The sequence below is a fragment of the Pseudorasbora parva genome, chromosome 3 (assembly GCF_024679245.1).
Source record: "Pseudorasbora parva isolate DD20220531a chromosome 3, ASM2467924v1, whole genome shotgun sequence".
Lineage (NCBI taxonomy): Eukaryota > Metazoa > Chordata > Actinopteri > Cypriniformes > Gobionidae > Pseudorasbora > Pseudorasbora parva.
The window spans coordinates 63,021,548-63,046,265 of record NC_090174.1 but is presented as its reverse complement, the minus strand read 5'-3'; the positions used below and the strand labels follow the sequence as shown (position 1 = coordinate 63,046,265).

The window sequence follows — 24,718 nt, the reverse complement described above, 5'->3', positions numbered from 1 at the left end:
CGTCCCAAAGCGACGGATCCCCAAATATGATCATCCAGACGCGACGGATCTCCAAATATGATCGTCCAGACGCGACGGATCCCCAAATATGATCATCCAGACGCGACGGATCCCCAAATATGATCATCCAGACGCGACGGATCCCCAAATATGATCGTCCCGATGCGACTGATCCCCAAATATGATCGTCCCGATGCGACTGATCCCCAAATATGATCGTCCCGATGCGACTGATCCCCAAATATGATCCTGATCAAATATTATTTATTTTAATGTATTTATTTAAATCAAATGTATTGATTATTTGTTTGATTTAAATACAGTTTTATTAATTTTAATTAATGTATTTTTGTCTGTTGCATTCATTTATTGTAATCTAATTTTGATTTATTTTTACGGTGCATTTCTCTTTATTTAAATCTAATTGTTTTTAGTTTTATCAAATGTATTTGTTTTATTTACTTCAATCAAAATATTTTTTTTAAATTGTTTAATTTTAATTAAATGTTTTTATTTTTATTTTTATTTTCAAATAGTTAATTTATTTAATCAAATATATTATTTATTTATCTCTATTTAAATACAATTTATTTATTTATTTTAGTCTATTGTGTTAAATTATACTTATTTAAATTTTATTTTAATCATGTAAGCTGTAAAGCGCTTTGAGGACCCAGAAAAAGTGCTATGTAACAAATTATTATCATTTAATTTATTTAGTAATCTCATTTGTATTTATTTTTTACATTTCTATTTATTTATTTAAATAAAATGATATTTATTTATTATGTTTAATCAAATGTATTTTTACTATTTTATTTATATCAGTCAAATTTTATTTAACCTTTTTATTTATTTTGATTAATGTTTTTATGCAATTAAATTTTTTTTAATCAAATGTTACTTATTTAAATCATTTTTTATTGATTTACTTTATTGAGATATATTTCAGAAGGTTTTCTTTTACCTTATTAACTCAAGTAAAGATTTCTATGAATATTTAAAATAAAAGATTACGAAGAGAAATGGCAAAAAATAATTTTCCAGTCATTTTTGCTCATATTTATCAATATTTGCGGAGGTGATTTTCTGTTTTTACGATTTATTTTGTTGTTATTTTCTGTTTTGCTCGTAACAATAATAATTTAGTCTAATTAGACCCGCCAGGACTGATTTACTTCATCTAAATACACCTTTAATTATCGAATCATGTGCAAAGTGAACAATATGAAACATTATACATTTGTTTTTCAAACAAAATATTTATTTGTTTTCTCTTCAATCAATTTTTTTTAAATTGATTCAAAAATTTTGGAATAATTAAATGATACATTAATAAAAATATAAATCCATTGATATGACACGTATAATTCCGTGGCACACAACATGTCGTAATATAAAATATAACAGAAATACATTAAATTTACGGCATCAAAAGTCTTCTATGGTCGTGTATTATAAAACATCAGCGTAGCATTGATCTGCGTCCTTCCTCCTGTCAAACAAAGACACACAAATGTGAGAAAATAATACATATATTTAGCATTTAATCAATCCTGAAAGAAAATAAAACAATCTTTCCAAAGCTATAATAACTGACGTGTCTGTGGATTTCATAAGTGATTTTCTGGAGTGTGTGTGAGTAAATAACGCTGATGTTTTGTGAATGGCTCTAGTTCCTCTGTTCCACATTCAGCTCTTGCAGTTTGATGAGTAAATCCCAGAGCTGGACAAACTACACAACTTCATTACTAGAGTAAAAGTAACAGCACTGCTGGTCAAATATTACTCCGTTACAAGTGAAAGTAGTAAAAACTGATTTTTACTGGAGTGAAAGTACAGAAGTATTTGTTTTCAAAAGTAAATGTCCTTCTTCATGTCGCCGCATTATTGTATTATAGTTGTATAAATGCCGCATTATTGTATTATAGTTGTATAAATGCACATTATGCCATCATGGTTTAAGCCAGTCAGTGACGCTCCATCTGACACACTAGCAGACGACTAACTTAAACTCATTTAAATACTTGTAGAAAAGTTACAAAGCTGCTGTCACTTTAAGGCCGAATGCACGGATCCAATACACTGATACACATCTGATATTCTCACACTGTTCACCTTCACTGAAGACAGAATCAACTTTGTTTATGTGAATACTCCACTAAATGAGCATTTGGACATCCGTCTTCCTCCATTTTGCTCTAAACTATAAATCAGTGTTTAATAAATGCTGTGAAATCATTGAACTTCACGAGACTCTACAAGAGTGATTCCTGAAAGGCTTTCTGCAAAAACCCAAACACCTTTTAAAGAAGAAAAAAATCATCACTGACTTTCAAAGCTGCGACAGAAACGACTTTCCACTTCGAGGACCTTGATAGAAATGTAGTGGAGTAAAGAGGACGATATTTGTCTTTCAGATGGAGTGAAGTTAAAGTCAAAAAATTATACTCCAGTAAAGCACAGATACTCAAACAGTGAACTTCAGTACAGGACTCGAGTAAATGAGCTGAGTTACTGTCCATCTCCACTGAACACACACAGACATGTTACGACACACACCGCAAAACTAAGTTTAGCATCAGCCACAGACTCCGGAAAGAGGTCAAGAGCAGAAGCTCCACAGACCGCTTCCTGTCGGGACTAATGCCCACTTATACTCTCCTTTAGCCACAATAAAACATGCATATTATACGAGAATGCAATGCATATTACATACAAAATGCATAAAGTGAAATGCATGAGTGCACTATCTCAGGACATCCTCTACACTCGTCTAAACCTAACTTCCTGTTGATGTAAAAGCAGGCTTTCCAACGCAGACTTCCCAAACCCAGAGCCGGATGCAGGCTAAAAATAATATCCCACAGCTGCATGTGACTATGGAGAATATATATCTGGACTTCATGTTGAAACAGTGAGAGGAGCGGCAGGACAAACACTGAGTGTTTTATCATCTTGATTTTTTCGTCTTCATGAATCCAGATCCGGCTTGATGAACACTGTCTGAACACACACCAGCGTTCATGTCGGAATTATGATAGTCGAAATTATGAAAAATCAAAAATATGAGATAAGAGGTTGTGATGAGATTAAAAAAATCTTAAACGTCGTGATTATGACAGTCGGAATTATTAAAAGTTCTAATTATGAGATTAAAAAAGTCGTAGGCTAACTATGATAAAGTCAAAATTATAAAGTCGTAATTATGAGATAAAAAGTCGTGATTATGATAAAGTCAAAATTATAAAGTCGTAATTATGAGATAAAAAGTCGTGATTATGATAAAGTCAAAATTATAAAGTCGTAATTATGAGATAAAAAGTCGTGATTATGATAAAGTCAAAATTATTAAATCCTAATTATGAGATAAAAAGTCGTGATTATGATAAAGTCAAAATTATAAAGTCGTAATTATGAGATAAAAAGTCGTGATTATGATAAAGTCGAAATTATTAAATCCTAATTATGAGATAAAAAGTCGTGATTATGATAAAGTCGAAATTATTAAATCGTAATTATGAGATAAAAAAGTCGTGATTATGATAAAGTCGAAATTATTAAATCGTAATTATGAGATAAAAAGTCGTGATTATGATAAAGTCAAAATTATAAAGTCGTAATTATGAGATAAAAAGTCGTGATTATGATAAAGTCAAAATTATTAAATCCTAATTATGAGATAAAAAGTCGTGATTATGATAAAGTCGAAATTATTAAATCGTAATTATGAGATAAAAAAGTCGTGATTATGATAAAGTCGAAATTATTAAATCGTAATTATGAGATAAAAAGTCGTGATTATGATAAAGTCAAAATTATAAAGTCGTAATTATGAGATAAAAAGTCGTGATTATGATAAAGTCAAAATTATTAAAGCCCCACTTGGCTACTTTTGCTCTCGGGGTCCCCCTACAGTTTGGAAAAAATTATGTCCTCAACTACTGTCGTAAGCTGTCATCCTACAACAGGGGATGCCATCGCGCGTGCATTTGTTGACATGACAACCCTGATAGCCCTGAACTAGTGATGCGCGGTTCGTCTCATAACCCGCGGACCCCGTATGTCTATTTAATGGTCGCGGGTGCGCGGCGTGTTGTAAAAATATATACAGTGGTGCGGTGCGGGCCAAATAACTTCAAGCGTCCCGCGGGTCGGTGCGGTCGGTGCAGCACTAACAGTTCCCCTGAAAACTGCAAGAGGAGTTCTTCTGGCGTCGCGTGTGAAATGTCTTCATCCCAGGTAACGTTACAGTCAGTGGCAGATGCTTCAGCATGTCATATGAATATAATTTCATGGGTTTTGTTTTTTTTAAACGCCAAATAATCACGATGCTCACGTTTACAAGCCAGCGTCATTATAGTAGTCTATTGGTTACCATTTTACAGAATCTATATGATACTTCAGTAAGTTCAATGTTTGAGTGGTAGCTCACCGTAACAAGCAGGACAGCATCGGTCGGGCACGCCTCCTTCAGCTCACGCCAACGAGCAAACCCTGGTCACATTTTGATCCTCGTCCTGCCTTTAATCCCATCATTTTTTCATTTCCTCTTATTGCTTTCCTCCAACAAAACCTTTTCTTTCTTATTTGTCTCTGCTGCTTCGGACATGACTATATTATCCGACGAACAAAGTTGGGCTCGCACGTCCGAATGTAAGGAAGTGTGTGTGTTGGTGGAAGTGACGTATATGCCGTAAAGCAGTTGAATTTTGTAGTTCTTTTCTTTTTCTCGGGTTACTACCCGAAACCCGCAGTTTAAAAGTACAATTAAAAACGATACAGACCCCATCAGGCAATGGCAGACGTGTCATTCAACCTATTGTAAGTCGATGTATCATCACAAGAGTCTTAAAAAATATATTATGAAGGTTGAAAAGTTACCTAGTGCTGCTTTAAATCCTAATTATGAGATAAAAAGTCGTGATTATGATAAAGTCAAAATTATTAAATCCTAATTATGAGATAAAAAGTCGTGATTATGACAGTCGAAATTATTAAAAGTTCTAATTATGAGATTAAAAAAGTCGTAGGCTAATTATGATAAAGTCAAAATTATAAAGTCGTAATTATGAGATAAAAAGTCGTGATTATGATAAAGTCAAAATTATAAAGTCGTAATTATGAGATAAAAAGTCGTGATTATGATAAAGTCAAAATTATAAAGTCGTAATTATGAGATAAAAAGTCATGATTATGATAAAGTCAAAATTATTAAATCCTAATTATGAGATAAAAAGTCGTGATTATGATAAAGTCGAAATTATTAAATCGTAATTATGAGATAAAAAGTCGTGATTATGATAAAGTCAAAATTATAAAGTCGTAATTATGAGATAAAAAGTCGTGATTATGATAAAGTCGAAATTATTAAATCCTAATTATGAGATAAAAAGTCGTGATTATGATAAAGTCGAAATTATTAAATCCTAATTATGAGATAAAAAGTCGTGATTATGATAAAGTCAAAATTATTAAATCGTAATTATGAGATAAAAAGTCGTGATTATGATAAAGTCAAAATTATAAAGTCGTAATTATGAGATAAAAAGTCGTGATTATGATAAAGTCAAAATTATTAAATCCTAATTATGAGATAAAAAGTCGTGATTATGATAAAGTCGAAATTATTAAATCGTAATTATGAGATAAAAAGACGTGATTATGATAAAGTCAAAATTATAAAGTCGTAATTATGAGATAAAAAGTCGTGATTATGATAAAGTCGAAATTATTAAATCCTAATTATGAGATAAAAAGTCGTGATTATGACAGTCGAAATTATTAAATCCTAATTATGAGATAAAAAGTCGTGATTATGACAGTCGAAATTATTAAAAGTTCTAATTATGAGATTAAAAAAGTCGTAGGCTAATTATGATAAAGTCAAAATTATAAAGTCGTAATTATGAGATAAAAAGTCGTGATTATGATAAAGTCGAAATTATTAAATCCTAATTATGAGATAAAAAGTCGTGATTATGATAAAGTCGAAATTATTAAATCCTAATTATGAGATAAAAAGTCGTGATTATGATAAAGTCAAAATTATTAAATCCTAATTATGAGATAAAAAGTCGTGATTATGATAAAGTCAAAATTATAAAGTCGTAATTATGAGATAAAAAGTCATGATTATGATAAAGTCAAAATTATTAAATCCTAATTATGAGATAAAAAGTCGTGATTATGATAAAGTCGAAATTATTAAATCCTAATTATGAGATAAAAAGTCGTGATTATGATAAATTCAAAATAATTAAATCCTAATTATGAGATAAAAAGTCGTGATTATGATAAAGTCGAAATTATTAAATCCTAATTATGAGATAAAAAGTCGTGATTATGATAAAGTCAAAATTATTAAATCCTAATTATGAGATAAAAAGTCGTGATTATGATAAAGTCAAAATTATAAAGTCGTAATTATGAGATAAAAAGTCGTGATTATAATAAAGTCAAAATTATAAAGTCGTAATTATGAGATAAAAAGTCGTGATTATGATAAAGTCAAAATTATTAAATCCTAATTATGAGATAAAAAGTCGTGATTATGATAAAGTCGAAATTATTAAATCCTAATTATGAGATAAAAAGTCGTGATTATGATAAAGTCAAAATTATTAAATCCTAATTATGAGATAAAAAGTCGTGATTATGATAAAGTCAAAATTATTAAATCCTTATTATGAGATAAAAAGTCGTGATTATGATAAAGTCGAAATTATTAAATCCTAATTATGAGATAAAAAGTCGTGATTATGATAAAGTCGAAATTATTAAATCCTAATTATGAGATAAAAAGTCGTGATTATGATAAAGTCAAAATTATAAAGTCGTAATTATGAGATAAAAAGTCGTGATTATGATAAAGTCAAAATTATAAAGTCGTAATTATGAGATAAAAAGTCGTGATTATGATAAAGTCAAAATTATTAAATCCTAATTATGAGATAAAAAGTCGTGATTATGATAAAGTCAAAATTATAAAGTCGTAATTATGAGATAAAAAGTCGTGATTATGATAAAGTCAAAATTATTAAATCCTAATTATGAGATAAAAAGTCGTGATTATGATAAAGTCAAAATTATAAAGTCGTAATTATGAGATAAAAAGTCGTGATTATGATAAAGTCAAAATTATAAAGTCGTAATTATGAGATAAAAAGTCGTGATTATGATAAAGTCGAAATTATTAAATCGTAATTATGAGATAAAAAGTCGTGATTATGATAAAGTCAAAATTATAAAGTCGTAATTATGAGATAAAAAGTCGTGATTATGATAAAGTCGAAATTATTAAATCCTAATTATGAGATAAAAAGTCGTGATTATGATAAAGTCGAAATTATTAAATCCTAATTATGAGATAAAAAGTCGTGATTATGATAAAGTCAAAATTATAAAGTCGTAATTATGAGATAAAAAGTCGTGATTATGATAAAGTCGAAATTATTAAATCCTAATTATGAGATAAAAAGTCGTGATTATGATAAAGTCGAAATTATTAAATCCTAATTATGAGATAAAAAGTCGTGATTATGATAAAGTCAAAATTATTAAATCCTAATTATGAGATAAAAAGTCGTGATTATGATAAAGTCAAAATTATAAAGTCGTAATTATGAGATAAAAAGTCATGATTATGATAAAGTCAAAATTATTAAATCCTAATTATGAGATAAAAAGTCGTGATTATGATAAAGTCGAAATTATTAAATCCTAATTATGAGATAAAAAGTCGTGATTATGATAAATTCAAAATAATTAAATCCTAATTATGAGATAAAAAGTCGTGATTATGATAAAGTCGAAATTATTAAATCCTAATTATGAGATAAAAAGTCGTGATTATGATAAAGTCAAAATTATTAAATCCTAATTATGAGATAAAAAGTCGTGATTATGATAAAGTCAAAATTATAAAGTCGTAATTATGAGATAAAAAGTCGTGATTATAATAAAGTCAAAATTATAAAGTCGTAATTATGAGATAAAAAGTCGTGATTATGATAAAGTCAAAATTATTAAATCCTAATTATGAGATAAAAAGTCGTGATTATGATAAAGTCAAAATTATTAAATCCTAATTATGAGATAAAAAGTCGTGATTATGATAAAGTCGAAATTATTAAATCCTAATTATGAGATAAAAAGTCGTGATTATGATAAAGTCGAAATTATTAAATCCTAATTATGAGATAAAAAGTCGTGATTATGATAAAGTCGAAATTATTAAATCCTAATTATGAGATAAAAAGTCGTGATTATGATAAAGTCGAAATTATTAAATCGTAATTATGAGATAAAAAGTCGTGATTATGATAAAGTCAAAATTATTAAATCCTAATTATGAGATAAAAAGTCGTGATTATGATAAAGTCGAAATTATTAAATCCTAATTATGAGATAAAAAGTCGTGATTATGATAAAGTCGAAATTATTAAATCCTAATTATGAGATAAAAAGTCGTGATTATGATAAAGTCGAAATTATTAAATCCTAATTATGAGATAAAAAGTCATGATTATAATAAAGTCGAAATTATTAAATCGTAATTATGAGATAAAAAGTCGTGATTATGATAAAGTCGAAATTATTAAATCGTAATTATGAGATAAAAAGTCGTGATTATGATAAAGTCAAAATTATAAAGTCGTAATTATGAGATAAAAAGTCGTGATTATGATAAAGTCAAAATTATTAAATCCTAATTATGAGATAAAAAGCCGTGATTATGATAAAGTCAAAATTATTAAATCCTAATTATGAGATAAAAAGTCGTGATTATGATAAAGTCAAAATTATTAAATCCTAATTATGAGATAAAAAGTCATGATTATAATAAAGTCGAAATTATTAAGTCGTAATTATAAGATAAAAAGTCATGATTATGAGATTTAAAAGTCTTAAAAGTCGTGATTATGATTAAGTCGGAATTATAAAAAGTTGTAACCGAGACAAAAAAGCGTGATTATGAGATTAAAAAAGTCACTAAAGTCGTGATGACAAAATTATAAGAAATAAATTTATAAAAATCTAAATTATGAAAAGTGTTAATTATGATATAAAGAAAAGTTGTAAAAAGTCGTGATTATGATAAAGTCTAAATTATAAAAAGTTGTTTCTGTGAGATAAAAGCGTGATTATGAGATTAAAAAAGTCACTAAAGTCGTGATGACAAAATTATAAGAAATAAATTTATAAAAATCTAAATTATGAAAAGTGTTAATTATGATATAAAGAAAAGTTGTAAAAAGTCGTGATTATGATAAAGTCTAAATTATAAAAAGTTGTAATTATGAGATAAAGTTGTAAAAAGTTGTAATTACGATAAAGTCGAAATAATAAAGTCATAATTATGAGATAAAAAGTTGTGATGAGATCAAAGTCTAATTATGAAGTTGTAATTATAAAAAGTCGTAATTATGAGATACAAATCGTACAAAGTCGTAATTATGATAAAGTCAAAATTATAGTCATAATTATGATACAGTTGAAATTATAAAAAGTCTTGTATTTGTGAGAAAAAAAGTTATATTTATGACATTCGAAATTATAAAAAGTTGAAATTATGAGATAAAAAGTTATAATTATGATAATCACAACATTTTACGTAATAATTTTGACTATGATAAAAAAGTTGTAATTATGATAAAGTGGAAACGATGAGATTAATCTTGAGCTGCATTATGACGGTGAATATGCCGGTATCGGTACAATATGTCACATGACTAAACGTGTCATCGTTTGAGAATACCTCAGCTTTCAAAATCCTCACGACAACATGAAAATTTTACATTTTTATTTATCCGTGTCTTCAAAAAGTGTAGTTGAGATAAGATGTGTTCAGAGAGTCAGACTTCTTATGCTCCATCACTTTATGGATTTAGTTTCAATGAACTCATTTTGTTTTCATTTGATTTTTGTTCCATATAAAACCAACAGATCCTTGTAAGAGTGAACTGACGTCTTTACTGCTCATCTGTTCTGTCAGGTGTGTGTGTGTGTGTGTCTCAGGTGTGTATGTCTGTACCTTGAGTCTACAGCAGTGTGCATGAGCGCGGCTCTCTGAACGGGTTACTGCCGGCCGGGACTCCCACCACGAGCGCGTCTTTACTGGCGTTCTGGAGGCAGAACTGCTGAAGATCCGCCGCCGCCTGAGAAACCTGCAGCGCACACACACACACACACACACACACACACATTTCCATGTGGTTTACAGGGACTCTCCATAGGCATAATGGTTTTCATACTGAACAAACCATATTTTCTATCCCCTATACACTGCCCCTGCCCCTAAACCTACCCATCACACACACACACACACACACACACACACACACACACACACACACACACAGCCCCTGGCCCTAAACTTACCCATCACAGGAAACAGTAAAAATGCAGAATTTCTCAAAAAAACAAAATTTAGTATGTTTTTAAAACTATTTGAATTATGAGTCTCATAAATAATGTCCTCATAAACAGGCTCACACACACACACACACACAGAGAGAGATCAAATTGAGAAACCTCCAGCGCACACACACACACTGAGATCAAACTGAGAAACCTGCAGCACACACACACACACACACACACACACACACACACACACACACACACACACACACACACACACACACACACACACACACACACACACTGAGATCAAATTGAGAAACCTGCAGCACACACACACACACACACACACACACACACACACACTGAGATCAAACTGGAGGAGGACTTTTATTATGACATTAGATGTAATTATGATAAAGTTAAAATTAAGATAGGGAAATTTTAACATATGACACTAAGTTACAAGGACAAAATAAGGCATAATTCTGACATACCATCTCAATCTTGATCTCTATGTCAAAATTATGACTATGACATCATTTCGACCTTTTAATCTCATAATTATGACTTTTCTAAGTCATAGTGACGTCATAATTATGGATTTAAAAAATCTAAATGATGTCATAGTCATAATTATGAAATAAAAAAAGTCATATAACATCCTTATTATGAGACTAAAAGGTCGAAATGATGTCATAATTATGACATAAAAATCTAAATTTAGATAAAAAGTCAAAACTATAACTGAATGTCATAATTTAAAAATGTGTGTCACTTTGATTTACCGGAGGCATCAGTGTATTCTGACTGGATTCGTTGCTCTATTATTATCTTATGCTGTGCTTATGCCTTCCTCATGTTTTGGAGATGAATGATAAACCAGGCGAATGTGTGCAGCTCGTGCTGTCTTATTAAATATTTCCTTTATTGCGGAAATGTGGAAAATATGTGTAACTTCTGTAATTCAGAGAGCTGGATCATCGTGACATGATTAACACACACCAGTGCTGGTTACTCTAAAAAAGTAATTAATTACTACTTACTAATTACATCTTCAATAGTGTAATTAGATTACCGTACAAATTACTCTCCAAAAAATAATTACTTTTTAATTACTTTCTAATCCTATATCAACCTCGACTTAATCGATTCAAGGTTAGACATGAAACGGCTCTTTTAATTCATTCAAATAAATAATATAAAACTACATAATGACTCTTATTAACTGACCAAAGTATTACAAATGTGAGAAGGAGACATAAAAACATGCATTTTAAAGTTAGACTTTAAATGTTGATGTTAAGTCCACTATTGAATTATGTATAATTATATTTAATATTTATACTTCAGAAGTAACTGTAATTAAATTACAGAAAAAATAAGAGTAATCCCTTACTTTACTTTTTCAAGGGGAAAGTAATTAAATTACAGAAACTAATTACACCCAACACTGACAGACACACACTTCAATTATCCTATTAGTTTATGTTCTGTTTTTTACAATTATTATTTTTTTTAGGGACGCAAATATAAATTGGTGACTATATCAGTATATCGGCCATATTTTGTCATACTTTCTAAGAGAAATATATACTAATACTAGCCAAACAAACACATTAGAGAGCAGGAGTGTGATAACGAGTACTCAAACATTCACACACAACATGTGAATAAGTGTTAAACTTCAGATGGACTTACTTTGATCCTCTCCACGCTGGCCTCGAGTCTGAGCTGCTCGACTGTCCGTCTCAGGGCAGTGAGGGTCGAGTTTGAAGACATGTTATGGTTATGATTATGAGTCCTATCAGGACAGATGAAGGAACGTGTGTGTGATGCGCCCGAGATGTTTAATGCGTGAGTGAAGCGACTGCTGATCTCCACTCAGAGGGCGGGGGCGTGTGTGTGGGCGGGGCCTCGAGGGGGCGGGGCTTATATTGGGCTGCTGGACGCGTCTCTTCGGATGGATGGATAGATAGATAGATAGATAGATAGATAGATAGATAGATAGATAGATAGATAGATAGATAGATAGATAGATAGATAGATAGATAGATAGATAGATAGATAGATAGATAGATAGATGGATGGATGGATGGATGGATGGATGGATGGATGGATGGATGGATGGATAGATGGATGGACATACACACACGCTTTAATAAATGTATTTTTTATAATTTATAAATGTATAATTAATAAAAACAAATAAATAAAATTGTACTTTAAATTAATTTACTTTATTTTAATTAAAATAACTAACGTCTCTTCGGATGGATGGATGGATGGATGGATGGATGATGGATGGATGGATGGATGATAGATAGATAGATAGATAGATAGATAGATAGATAGATAGATAGATAGATAGATAGATAGATAGATAGATAGATAGATAGATAGATAGATAGATAGATAGATAGATAGATAGATAGATAGACACGCTTTAATAAATGTATTTTTTATAATTTATAAATGTATAATTAATAAAAACAAATAAATAAAATTTTACTTTAAATTAATTAACTTTATTTTACTTTATTTTAATTAAAATAACTACATGCAAAAATAAAAAGTAGGTAAGTAAATATTAATACGATTTATATTATTAAAATAAATACATTAATTTAATTTGTTATTAATTATTTTGTCTAAATTATTTATATATTAATTTTAATCCTTTGAATCGTATTATTATTAATTAGCTAGCCTACCTTCTTTTTTATTTATTTATGCATTTATTTATTTTAATTAAATTTAATTATTTATTATAATATTTTAAATTAATTTAATCAACATTTTTATTTTGTTTCATTCATTTAATTTTTTATTATTTATATTGTCTAATTTATTTATGAAACTAATAAATACAAATTTACATTAAATTAATTTAAAATATTAAAATATATTACATTTGATTAAAATAAATAACTAAATAAAAAGTAGGTAAGTAAATAATCATAAAATAAATAAGATTCAATAAGAACTCAATTATTAATTAAATCAATTAAAATAAAGATTAAATTATTTTAAAATAAAAAATACAACATTTTAAAATAAAGAAATACATTTTATTAAAATAATTATTAACAACCAAAGACTTAAGTAAATAAACAAAAAGTAGGATAAAATACTTTTTTTTAGACCTTTATTATGAAATAATTTCCGGTAAGTTGTCATCACAGTAGCGTTGTTCACACACACTCGCTGCTCTCTCGCGTTCCCTCTTCCTTCTTAATCTGTCACCGATGTAGAGATCGATTACTGTCCATCATCGCCACTCAACATTTATTGATAAAGGTAACGCGTTTGTTATCGTTGTTGTAATTTCGCACGATATGCGGAATGACGTCATAACGCTCACGTCGTGCCTTAACGTATCGAGATGGCAACGGAGTCGCGTCCATGGAAACAGGCTTCGTGCCAGTAGTTCTGGTTTAGTTTAAATGTGAATCATACGGTGTGAACGCTAGATATGGAGCGGTGTAATATAAATATATATATATATATATATATATATATATATATATATATATATATATATATATATATATATATATATATATATATATATATATCTGTGGTGTAAATGGTTGTGAATGTTGATGTGATGTTTCAGGCACAGAGATGATGATGGAGCTGCTGCCTGTGCTCGAGCCGGAGGAGAAGCCTCGCGACGGACAGTGGTGTGTGTGTCTGTGTGTGAGAGTGTGTGAGAGAGAGAGAGAGAGAGAGAGAGAGAGAGAGAGAGAGAGAGAGAGAGAGAGAGAGAGAGAGAGAGAGAGAGAGAGAGAGAGAGAGAGAGAGAGAGAGAGAGAGTGTGTGTGTGTGTGTGTGTCAGAGAGAAAGTATGTGAGAGAGAGTGTGTGTGTGTATGTGTGTGTGTCTGTCTGTCTCTCTAACAGCTCTCTCTCTCTCTCTCTCTCTCTCTCTCTCTCTCTCTCTCTGTGTGTGTGTGTGTGTGTGTGAGAAAGTATGTTAGAGTGTGAGTGTGTGTGTCTGTCTGTCTGACAGCTTGTGTGTGTGTGTGTGTGTGTGTGTGTCAGAGAGAAAGTATGTGAGAGAGAGTGTGTGTGTGTATGTGTGTGTGTCTGTCTGTCTCTCTCTCTCTCTCTCTCTCTCTCTCTCTGTGTGTGTGTGTGTGTGTGTGAGAAAGTATGTTAGAGTGTGAGTGTGTGTGTCTGTCTGTCTGACAGCTTGTGTGTGTGTGTGTGTGTGTGCATGTGAAAGTATGTTAGAGTGTGTGTGTGTGTGAGAGAAAGTATGTTAGAGTGTGAGTGTGTGTGTGTGAGAAAGTATGTTAGAGTGTGAGTGTGTGTGTGTGAGAGAGAAAGTATGTTAGAGTGTGAGTGCGTGTGTCTGTCTCTCTAACAGCTCTGTGTGTGTGTGTGTGTGTGTGTGTGTGTGTGTGTGTGTGTGTGTGTGTGTGTGAGAGAGAGAGAGAGAGAGAGAGAAAGTATGGGTTAGGGTTATGTTTGTGTGTGTGTGTGTATAACTCTTGCAGTGTTCTGGCTCTCTAACAGCTCTCTCTCTCTCTCTCTCTCTCTCTCTCTCTCTCTCTCTCTCTCTCTGTGTGTGTGTGTGTGTGTGTGTGTGTGTGTGTGTGTGTGTGTGTGTGTGTGTGTGTGTGTGTGTGTGTGTGTGTGTGTGTGTGTGTGAGAGAGAGAGAGAGAGAGAGAGAGAGAGAAAGTATTTTAGTGTGTGTTTTGTGTGTGTGTGTGTGTGTGTGTGTGTGTGTGTGTGTGTGTGTGTGTATGACTCTTGCAGTGTTCTGGCTCTCTAACAGCTCTCTCTCTCTGTGTGTGTGTGTGTGTGTTTGTGTGTGTGTGTGTGTGTGTGTGTGTGTATAACTCTTGCATTGTTCTGGCTCTCTAACAGCTCTCTCTGCTCTGTGTGTGTGTGTGGGTCAGGTATGTGCTGGTTCCCACAGGTGCTGCTCCAGGTGTGTCTGTGGGTCACTCCTGCTCGTTTCTGGCCTCCGCTGATGGAGGTAAAGGCCGGATCGCTGTGGTGGGCGGAGCCAATCCTGACGGAAGCTTCTCCGACTCTTACGTTATCAATCTCGGTAATAAAGCGATCACGTCACAATAAAGATTCATACAAATAAATATATAAATAAATGGGATAAAATAAACAACAACATAAATTAAACAAATAAATACAAATGTAGTTTAAATTATTGTAACATAAATAAATAGAACACATTAAAATAAATAAAGAAATTTGATTAAAATAAATAACGAAATAATATATAAATAGAAAAGTAGGAGAAAAATCAATAGAATTATATTAAATTAAATGTATAACAATAATTAGATTAATTCTATTAAAATAATAAAATAAATAGAAAAAAACTTTAGATTAAACTATATTAAAATAACCTGAATAAAATAAATAATGAACAAGAAATTAATTAAACTACTAAATAAAAATATTGATTCAATTATTTCAAATTTAAAAATATTAAAATAAATAAAATTGATTAATGTAGATTAATACAAATATTAAAATAAATAACTAAATGCATATATAAATAAATAAAGTAGGATAAAATCAATAGAATAAATTATAATGAATTCAATATATGATAATAATAATTAGATTAGATTTAAAAAATATACATAGAAAAAAATATGAGAGCTAACATTAGAAACCAAATATTTTTCATTTAAGACACATTTATAATATCCATTTTTTTGTTATTTTTTAGAATGGGTATCCCTCACATGAGGACTTTAGGGATTTGTGGCTTCCGAAAGATTGAAAAATCTTCATTTAAAGGAAGTGTGTGTAAGATTGTGGCCAAAACTGGTCCTGCAATCACTTTAAATGCCTGTAGAGCGGTGTATCCCCCTCCCCCTGACTCGAGGTTGCCAGATTGGCTGCAGGATCAGCAGAACGTTTGTAGATCTGCTGCTGTGGTAACTAGAGCAGATCTGGCAACCCCAAACACTACTGACTCCGTGATTGGTCGATCGGTGGAGGGCGGAGCTACAGGCCAAAACACAGTATGACATCATCAACATCAGCTGAGCTGCAACAACAACTTTATAATGACAATATCCTGGCCGGACGACTGTCGTCAGTGATAGAAGTGTGTGAAATTAACATGATTTATTAATGTCTAGAGACAGATCAGGGCCATTTTATGATTAAATGAAATACATTTCTTACATATTGTTCCTTTAAAGCGGTGGTGTCATGTGATTTGACTTTTGTAACTTTAGTTAGTGTGTAATGTCGCTGCTTGAGCTTAAACAGTCTCTATAAAGTTACAGCGCTGAAAGTTCACTGCAAACGGAGATATTGTCTTTTAAAGTTACGGCAGTTTATTGCCTACAAAAATGGCCGCTTTGGACTACAACGAGCTTCTTCCTGGGTTGGTGACATCATAAACCCTCGCTAGTCTCCGCAGATGTGACTTCTGCCTGTAATGGGAAGGGGCGTGGCCTTATCCTGTGCTTCAGCCAATAAAAATACAGGAAACTACATTTGGCCATCTGACCAATCTAAGACCATTGCGTTTTTCAGAGGGAGGGGCTTCATAGAAGCAGGAAGCAGACGAGCCGTTCAAAGCACAGACAGCGGTGTGGAATAAAGGGAGGATAGAAGAAAAATACAGCGTTTAAAAAAATAAGTATTAAGACGTGTTATACTGCGCCCCATAAACACAACCAAGCCTAGAAAAAAAACACTTAACCGGCCCTTTAAAAAAACATTTTCTGTAGTCTATGCATTGTAATATATCAGTGCGTTGTAAACTAACGATGCCTCTGTGCCCTAACTGGCCGCAAATGTCATAAAATCACACACTTTTTGTTTGCAGATACTCATGAATGGGAGATCCCAGAATGGGTCGGCCTCGAGGCGCGTTACGAGCATTGCAGCTTCACCCCCGAAAGCGACCCGCGGAGTGTGTGGGTGTTCGCTGGAGCCCATAAGAGCGGGAACCGCAACTGTGTTCAAGTGCTTCACACACCAGGTTCACACGACAGATAATCACTTATACGCTTGGAATAATTAATGTTCATGAAAGAGTCTCTTCTGCTCGTTTATCGGATCATAAATCCAATAAAACTGTGAAATATTCCTCCAGTGTAAATCAGCTGTTCTCTATCCTCCACACCAAACTCCTCATCCATGTCTTTATGGAGCGACGCTTTGTGCACTGGAGCGCAGTCATGCTGGGACAGGAAGGGGCCGTCCACAAACTGATCCCACAAAGTCAGGAGCATGAAATTGTCCAAAATGTCTTGGTGAAGCATTAAGAGTTACTTCCACTGGAACTAAGGGGCCAACTCCTGAAAAACATCCCCACCCCATAACCCCCCCTCCACCAAACTTTACACTCTGCACAATGCAGTCAGGCGAACTAAGCATGACTGCGCTCCAGTGCACAAAGCGTCGCTCCATAAAGACATGGATGAGGAGTTTGGTGTGGAGGAACTTGACTGGCCTGCACAGAGTCCTGAGCTCAACCCGATAGAACAGCTTTGGGATGAATTAGAGTGGAGACTGAGAGCCAGGCCTTCTCGTCCAACATCAGTGCCTGACCTCACAAATGAGCTTCTAGAAGAAGGGGCAAAAATCCCCATAAACACACTCCTAAACCTTGAGGAAAGCCTTCCCAGAAGAGCTGGAGCCGTTAGAGAGGGTGGGCCGACTCCAGATTAAAGAACGGGAAGATGATGTGCATGTAAACACTGCAAAAAAATGCTTTTCTTACTTAGTATTTTTGTCTCGTTTCTAGTCCAAACACCTAAAAATTCTTAAAACAAGAAGTATTTACTAGACAAGCAAAAGTAATTGTCAGATAATCTGCCAGTGGGGTGAGAAAAATAATCTTTCTGATTGAATTAAGATTATTTTTCTCACCCCATTGGCAGATTATTTATCTTATTTTAAGCAAAAACTCTCTTCATTTGGAGTTATTTTCCCCAAAACAAGACAATAATTTTTGCTTCTCTAGTAAATGTTTTTTAAAGTAAGACTTCTTAGATATTTTGACTAGAAAACAGACAAAAATACTGAGTAAGAAAAGCATTTTTTGCAGTGAAGGTAGGCATCCCAAACCTTTTGGCAGTATAGTGTATGTCACTGTTTTTACTGTATTTTTGATTAAGCAGAAGAAACTCTTTCAAAAACATTGAATGACCGTAATTATTGCTGATTATTCCTCCTGTGGCGCTGCAGATGGCGTGTGGAAGACGGTGCAGGTCAAAGGAAAGCCTCCTTCAGTCCGGACGTACCACACAAACTCCGCCTGCGTCGGAGACAAACTCTTTGTGTTTTCGGGAGGCGACGCCGGATCAGCTCCAGTCACCGATACTCAAGTCCACGTCTTTGATTCAGGTACACCTGCTTAAATATATATGCAAACTAGAGATGCAACAATACAGTTAGTCCACGGTTCAATACACACCTCGGTTTTTAACTGGTTTTCGGTTCTGTTCGTTTTTTTTGTCTCGTCTATTCATTGGCTGACAGTAACAGAATTTTTTTTTTATTGCAATACTTCTTTATTTTAGTTAAAAGACTTGAAAAACCTTCCTTAAACGTAAAACTTTACTTTTAAAAAACCCTTGTACGTATTCCTAGTGTATTGTATAATATAAAATAAATATAAATTGAATAAATAAATGTAAAATTAAAACTACATAGTCTTTAATATACGTTGATTAAACTGTATTAAAGGTTTTTATTATTAATCAAGAGCAGGGAGTGATTTTCTGTCTTTTGTTGTTTTATTAACATAATTTTAGAGGTGAACTGTCCCTTTAAGGACAAGTGTTCACTATAGGCTGCGCTACTGTCACTTTAAAGGCCCACTGAAGTGCTTTGGAACGCGCCGCATTATTCAATGTGTTGACGTAATTTCCCCTGAAACGGCTTCAGCTGTTAGCAGCTCCTCCCCTTTTTTGAAACAGCCAATAGCGTTTCGTTAATATACAGTTTGACTAGAGCGCAAGAGCGGACCTTCTCTCTCTGTTTGGGAAAGCCAGTTTCCTCTAACACTCGTTTATCATCATAATCTCCTCCATATCGCTTTGAAATGCAGCATTCGGTGCAGAATTCAAATGGGTCGATGTGTTTGTTGTCTGTGCCGACTCGCGCATATGATCCGCGCTGCGCTCGCGTGTGTGTAGTCTAAATTTAGACCAGAGACATTGGTGTGTGTGCGCTGCTGCGGTGTGTGAAACTAACATGAAAACAGACTTTATTCGCCTCAAATGAAAGCATATTTACATTGAATCGTTTCCTATCACATATACAGTGTCATATATAGGCTATGTGCCTTTCACCATGTAGAAATGAGTAAATGTGTGTTAACTGACCGATGTCAGCCTTAGCTTCGGCAGTGTGGGGGGCGGGCTTTAGTTTCTAGACAACATTCTGATTGGACAGAAGATTTGACGAGAAAGTGAAGTCTGCGATGATGTCATCAAAATCTGAGATTCGTTTTAACGGAAATGAGAGACTGTAAATTTTGAATGCTTATATCTCCTAAATGCAAATTTTGTCATAGTTTTGGAACATACCAGCTTATTCATAACTTTAAGGCTAACACAGTCATACTAAAAGCTAAAAAAACTTACATTTTGATTTCAGTGGACCTTTAAAACCTGATCGCATCTCATACACACACACGACTTTACTTTCACTTTAGACATAACCGACTGTGTTTATATATGTTAACCGTGTGTGTTTGGGCGTATTAGCGCAGTAATACACTTAGTCCAGTAATCGTGTGTGTGTGACAGGGTTTTAGCCGCTCAGCGCATGTAAAACAGTGCATAAGCTCGCCGATGAAATGCTTTAAAACGCAGCAAATAATGAACTTTAGTGATTGTGAATAACTGTAGTGTTGTGAGTTTAACTCTCTGACTCCAGCACTTCAAGCGTGGCTAAACACTGCCTAACTTTAGTGCATATGATTGGATATTTGCTCATATTAGTGTGTTGACTCAAACAGAGCTGAAATAAATTGAGACAAATATTTCAAACGAAAATAAATATAAATAATTAATTACATGCAAAACAGAAAAAAAACGCATTTCACCAACGCGTATTGAACCGTGAATGCCGTACCGAACGGTTCAATATTATATTGAGAATTGTGGCATCCCTAATGCAAACGTGCTTGATTAGAAGTCTTGATTGATCTGCAGTCATTGATTGATTGGAGCATGGCTTGATTGGCTTAATTTGCAGTGACTGCGAGCTGGACACAGCCGGAGAGCTCCGGGAATCCTCCGGCGCCGCGCCACGGTCACGTGATCACAGCCGTGGGATCGGACGTCTACATCCACGGAGGAATGTCCGGAGACACGTTTTACAGCGACATGTTCCTGCTAAACACTGGTGGGTCAGGAGATGCTTCAAGTTATTTAAAGAGGTGGTGTCATGTGATTTGACTTGTGTAACTTTAGTTAGTGTGTAATGTCGCTGCTTGAGCATAAACAGTCTCTGTAAAGTTACAGCGCTGAAAGTTCACTGCAAACGGAGATATTGTCTTTTAAAGTTACGGCAGTTTATTGCCTACAAAAATGGCCGCTTTGGACTACAACGAGCTTCTTCCTGGGTTGGTGACGTCATAAACCCTCGCTAGTCTCCGCAGATGTGACTTCTGCCCGTAATGGGAAGGGGCGTGGCCTTAACCTGAGCTTCAGCCAATAAAAATACAGGAAACTACATTTGGCCATCTAAACAATCTAAGACCATTGTGTTTTTCAGAGGGAGGGGCTTCATAGAAGCAGGAAGCAAACGAGCCGCTCAAAGCACAGACAGCGGTGTGGAATAAAGGGAGGATAGAAGAAAAATACAGCGTTTAAAAAAATAAGTATTAAGACGTGTTATACTGCGCCCCATAAACACAACCAAGCCTAGAAAAAAAAACACAGAACCACCGCTTTAAGTTTTCTTAGTACATTAAATTAATTTAACATGAAAATCTATCACTAACAAATCCTAGAAACTAGTTTAGGACATGCTAAATCATGCTAGCAAAATGTTAAATCATGCTAGAAAAATGCATAATCATGCTAACAAAATGTTAAATCATGCTAGCAAAATGTTAAATCATGCAAAAAACATGCTGATTTAATGCTAAAATATGCTAGCAAATGTGCTAAAACATGTTAACAAAATGCTAATTCATGCTAGCAGAGTGCTAAATCATGTCACTTCCTGGAGGATGATGTCATGATCTTCGTTTCCTCATAATACTGAAGGTTAACCCTAACCTCAAACCTAGTCACATTTATTTCAATGTAAAGTTGTGGGAAGGAGCCAGGTATATTTTCTTTCTCAACTGTCCTCCTCGTACATATTGCTGTATTTTATACTTTTTTCTCTGGTTATTCAGAAACGATGAAATGGGAGAAAGTGGAAGCGAAAGGCGCGATCCCGCCGGGAGTGGCAGCGCATTCATCCCTAAACTTCGGGAAAAACATCTTCATCTTCGGCGGAATGACATCAGAGGGAGCCACAAACGCCATGTATAAGTTTCAGTGCGGTACGAACTTATGAGTTTTTAATAAGATTTTGAATCATCAGTTCAATCATCAGAAATCAGTTCATTTTTTGGATTTTCCATTTTAGTTTAAATATTAGTCTTTTTTTCTTTAGTTTGAAGTTTACATCAAGTTAAATTAAATGAAAATAAAAAAATATAAATTTTATCAACATGCTAATCCTGCTGACAATATGCTAACAAGTGTTAAATCATTTTAACACATTGCTAATCATGCTAACAAGATGTTAAATTATGTTAGCAATGTGTGTGTCAAGTCATGTTAACAATGTACTAAGTCTAAATCATGTTAACAACATGTTAAATTGTGATATCAAGATGTTAAATCATGTTAGCAATATGCTAACAAGGGTTGATTAATGCTAACAACATGATAATCATGTTAACAAGATGCTAATTCATGCTAGCAATATGCTAACAAGTGTTGATTAATGCTAACAACATGCTAATCCTGCTGACAATATGCTAACAAGTGTTAAATCATTTTAACACATTGCTAATCATGCTAACAAGATGTTAAATTATGTTTGCAATGTGTCAAGTCATGTTAAAAATGTGCTAAGTCTAAATCATGTTAACAACATGTTAAATTGTGATATCAAGATGTTAAATCATGCTAGCAATATGTTAACAAGTGTTGATTAATGTTAACATGATAATCATGTTAACAACATGTTAAATTGTGATATCAAGATGTTAAATCATGCTAGCAATATGTTAACAAGTGTTGATTAATGTTAACAACATGATAATCATGTTAACAACATGTTAAATTGTGATATCAAGATGTTAAATCATGCTAGCAATATGTTAACAAGTGTTGATTAATGTTAACAACATGATAATCATGTTAACAAGATGCTAATTCATGCTAGCAAAAATTGTAGTCATGTTAACTTCAATAATGTAGTTACATGCTAACATGTCAATCATGTTAACAACATGCTAGTGAGATGTTAAATCATGCTAACATTAAATAATGCTAACAACATATTAATCATGTTACATGCTGGCAATGTGTTAAATCTTTTGCTAGCACATTTTGCTAAATCATGCTGGCAACATGTCAATCATGTTAACAACATGCTAATAAGATGTTAAATAATGCTAACATGTTAAATAATGCTAACATGTTAATCATGCTAACAAGATGTTAAATAATGTTAACAATGTATTAAGTGATGTTAGCAAGGTGTGCTAAGCCTAAACCATGTTAGCGAAACATGTTCAGTCATGCTATCAAAATGTTAATCATGTTAGCAAAATAATAACAAGTGTTAAATTATGGTAACATGTTAAATCAGTTTTACAATTTACTATTAATGCTAACAAGATGCTAAATAATGCTAATAACATGTTAACAATATGTTAAACCAATGCTAACGTGTTAACTCATGTTAGCAATGGTAAATCTTGTTAGCAAACTTGCTAATCATGTTAACAAGATGATAAATAATGTTAGCAATGTGTTAATCATGTTAGCAATATGTTAACAATCTGTTAAATTTTACTAACAACTAAATAATGTTAGAAATGTGTTAATTCATGTTATCAATGTGGTAATGTGGTGTGTTAGTAAAATGTTAACAATCTGTTAAATCTTGCTAAAAACTTTTTAAATTATGTTAGCAAAGTATTAATTCATAATAGCAATGTGGTAAATTAAGTTTGCAAAATGCTAAAAATCTGTTAAATCTTGCTAACAATGTGTTAATTCATGTTAGCATTGTGTTAATTTATGTTGGAAATGTGATAAATCGTGTTAGTAAAATGTTAACAATCTGTTAAATCTTGCTAATGTGTTAATTCATGTTAGCATCGTGGTAATCGTGATGTTATATCCCGTTCATAACATGCCAGCTATGTGCTAAAACATGCTAGAAACATGTTAAATCATGTTAGCAGGTACATATTTTTTTGTTTACCGTTTAGTTGAAAAACGTTTTTTTTATTTTTATTAATTTGTGATTACATTTAAAGAATATTTGAGGTTTTAGTTAATTATAATAACCCTGTTACACAATGAATAAATGTGAAATATAACGTCTAAAATGAAAGCTTGTAAAGTAATGCGATGTGTTGGGCACTCACAGACGAGCGGCGCTGGACGCTGCTGAAGTTCGACGGCGACCTTCCTCCCGGCCGATTGGACCACTCCATGTGTTCGGTGCCATGGCTCATGAGGTCAGCGGGAAGAGAGTCATGTGACGCGGATGAGCAGCAGCTGTGCTTCATCTTCGGCGGAATGGACACGCAGGGCGTCATATTCAACGACTGCCTCGTCACGCTGCTCACATGACCCCTTTACTGTCCAATAAACGAGCTCCATCTCAAAATGGCTGAATTGATTTCCCTCAAATTCCTTTGATCTTGAATTGTACTTGAGCGTAGATGAAGCAAAATTAAAATAAAAAAAATACGTTAGTGCGGTCAAATAGATTAATCTTGATGAATCGCATCTAACATCAAAAATGTGTGTAATGTATTTACAATGATAAGGCATAACATTATGACCCGTGGAGATATGGACTCCTCTAGACCCCTGAAGGTGTGCTGTGGTATCTGGCACCAAGATGTTAGCAGCAGATCCTTTAAGTCCTGTAAGTTGCGAGGTGGGGTCTCCATGGATCGGATTCTCATCCCACAGATGCTCGATTCGATTGAAATCTGTGGTTTTTGGACTGGTTGTTGTGCTCCTCAAACCATTCCTGAAGCATTTGTGCTTTGTGTCAGGAGCATTATCCTGCTGGAAGAGCCACAGCCACCAGAATACCGTTTCCATGAAAGGCTGAACATGGTCTCAGCAATGCTTAGGTAGGT

At 33.1% G+C, this 24,718-nt stretch overlaps 2 protein-coding genes across 2 annotated transcripts; one reads left to right on the top strand and one right to left on the bottom strand.

Moving 5' to 3' along the window:
* Nucleotides 1-1,260: 1,260 nt before the first annotated feature.
* On the bottom strand, nucleotides 1,261-12,226 carry gng10 (guanine nucleotide binding protein (G protein), gamma 10). Its single transcript, XM_067440364.1, has 3 exons — nucleotides 12,067-12,226; nucleotides 10,037-10,169; nucleotides 1,261-1,495 (listed from the first exon to the last, which is right to left on the bottom strand). Exons 1-2 carry the CDS (start codon nucleotides 12,145-12,147, stop codon nucleotides 10,044-10,046), a joined length of 207 nt encoding a protein of 68 aa, XP_067296465.1. The 5' UTR covers nucleotides 12,148-12,226; the 3' UTR covers nucleotides 1,261-1,495; nucleotides 10,037-10,043.
* A 1,314-nt stretch (nucleotides 12,227-13,540) lies between these two features.
* Nucleotides 13,541-24,304, top strand: rabepk (Rab9 effector protein with kelch motifs). The gene is made up of 8 exons (XM_067440363.1): nucleotides 13,541-13,665; nucleotides 13,985-14,051; nucleotides 15,276-15,430; nucleotides 17,192-17,347; nucleotides 18,559-18,717; nucleotides 20,578-20,727; nucleotides 21,731-21,880; nucleotides 23,992-24,304. The coding sequence occupies exons 2-8, from the start codon at nucleotides 13,993-13,995 to the stop codon at nucleotides 24,195-24,197; spliced, it is 1,035 nt and encodes a 344-aa protein (XP_067296464.1). The 5' UTR covers nucleotides 13,541-13,665; nucleotides 13,985-13,992; the 3' UTR covers nucleotides 24,198-24,304.
* Nucleotides 24,305-24,718: the final 414 nt, after the last annotated feature.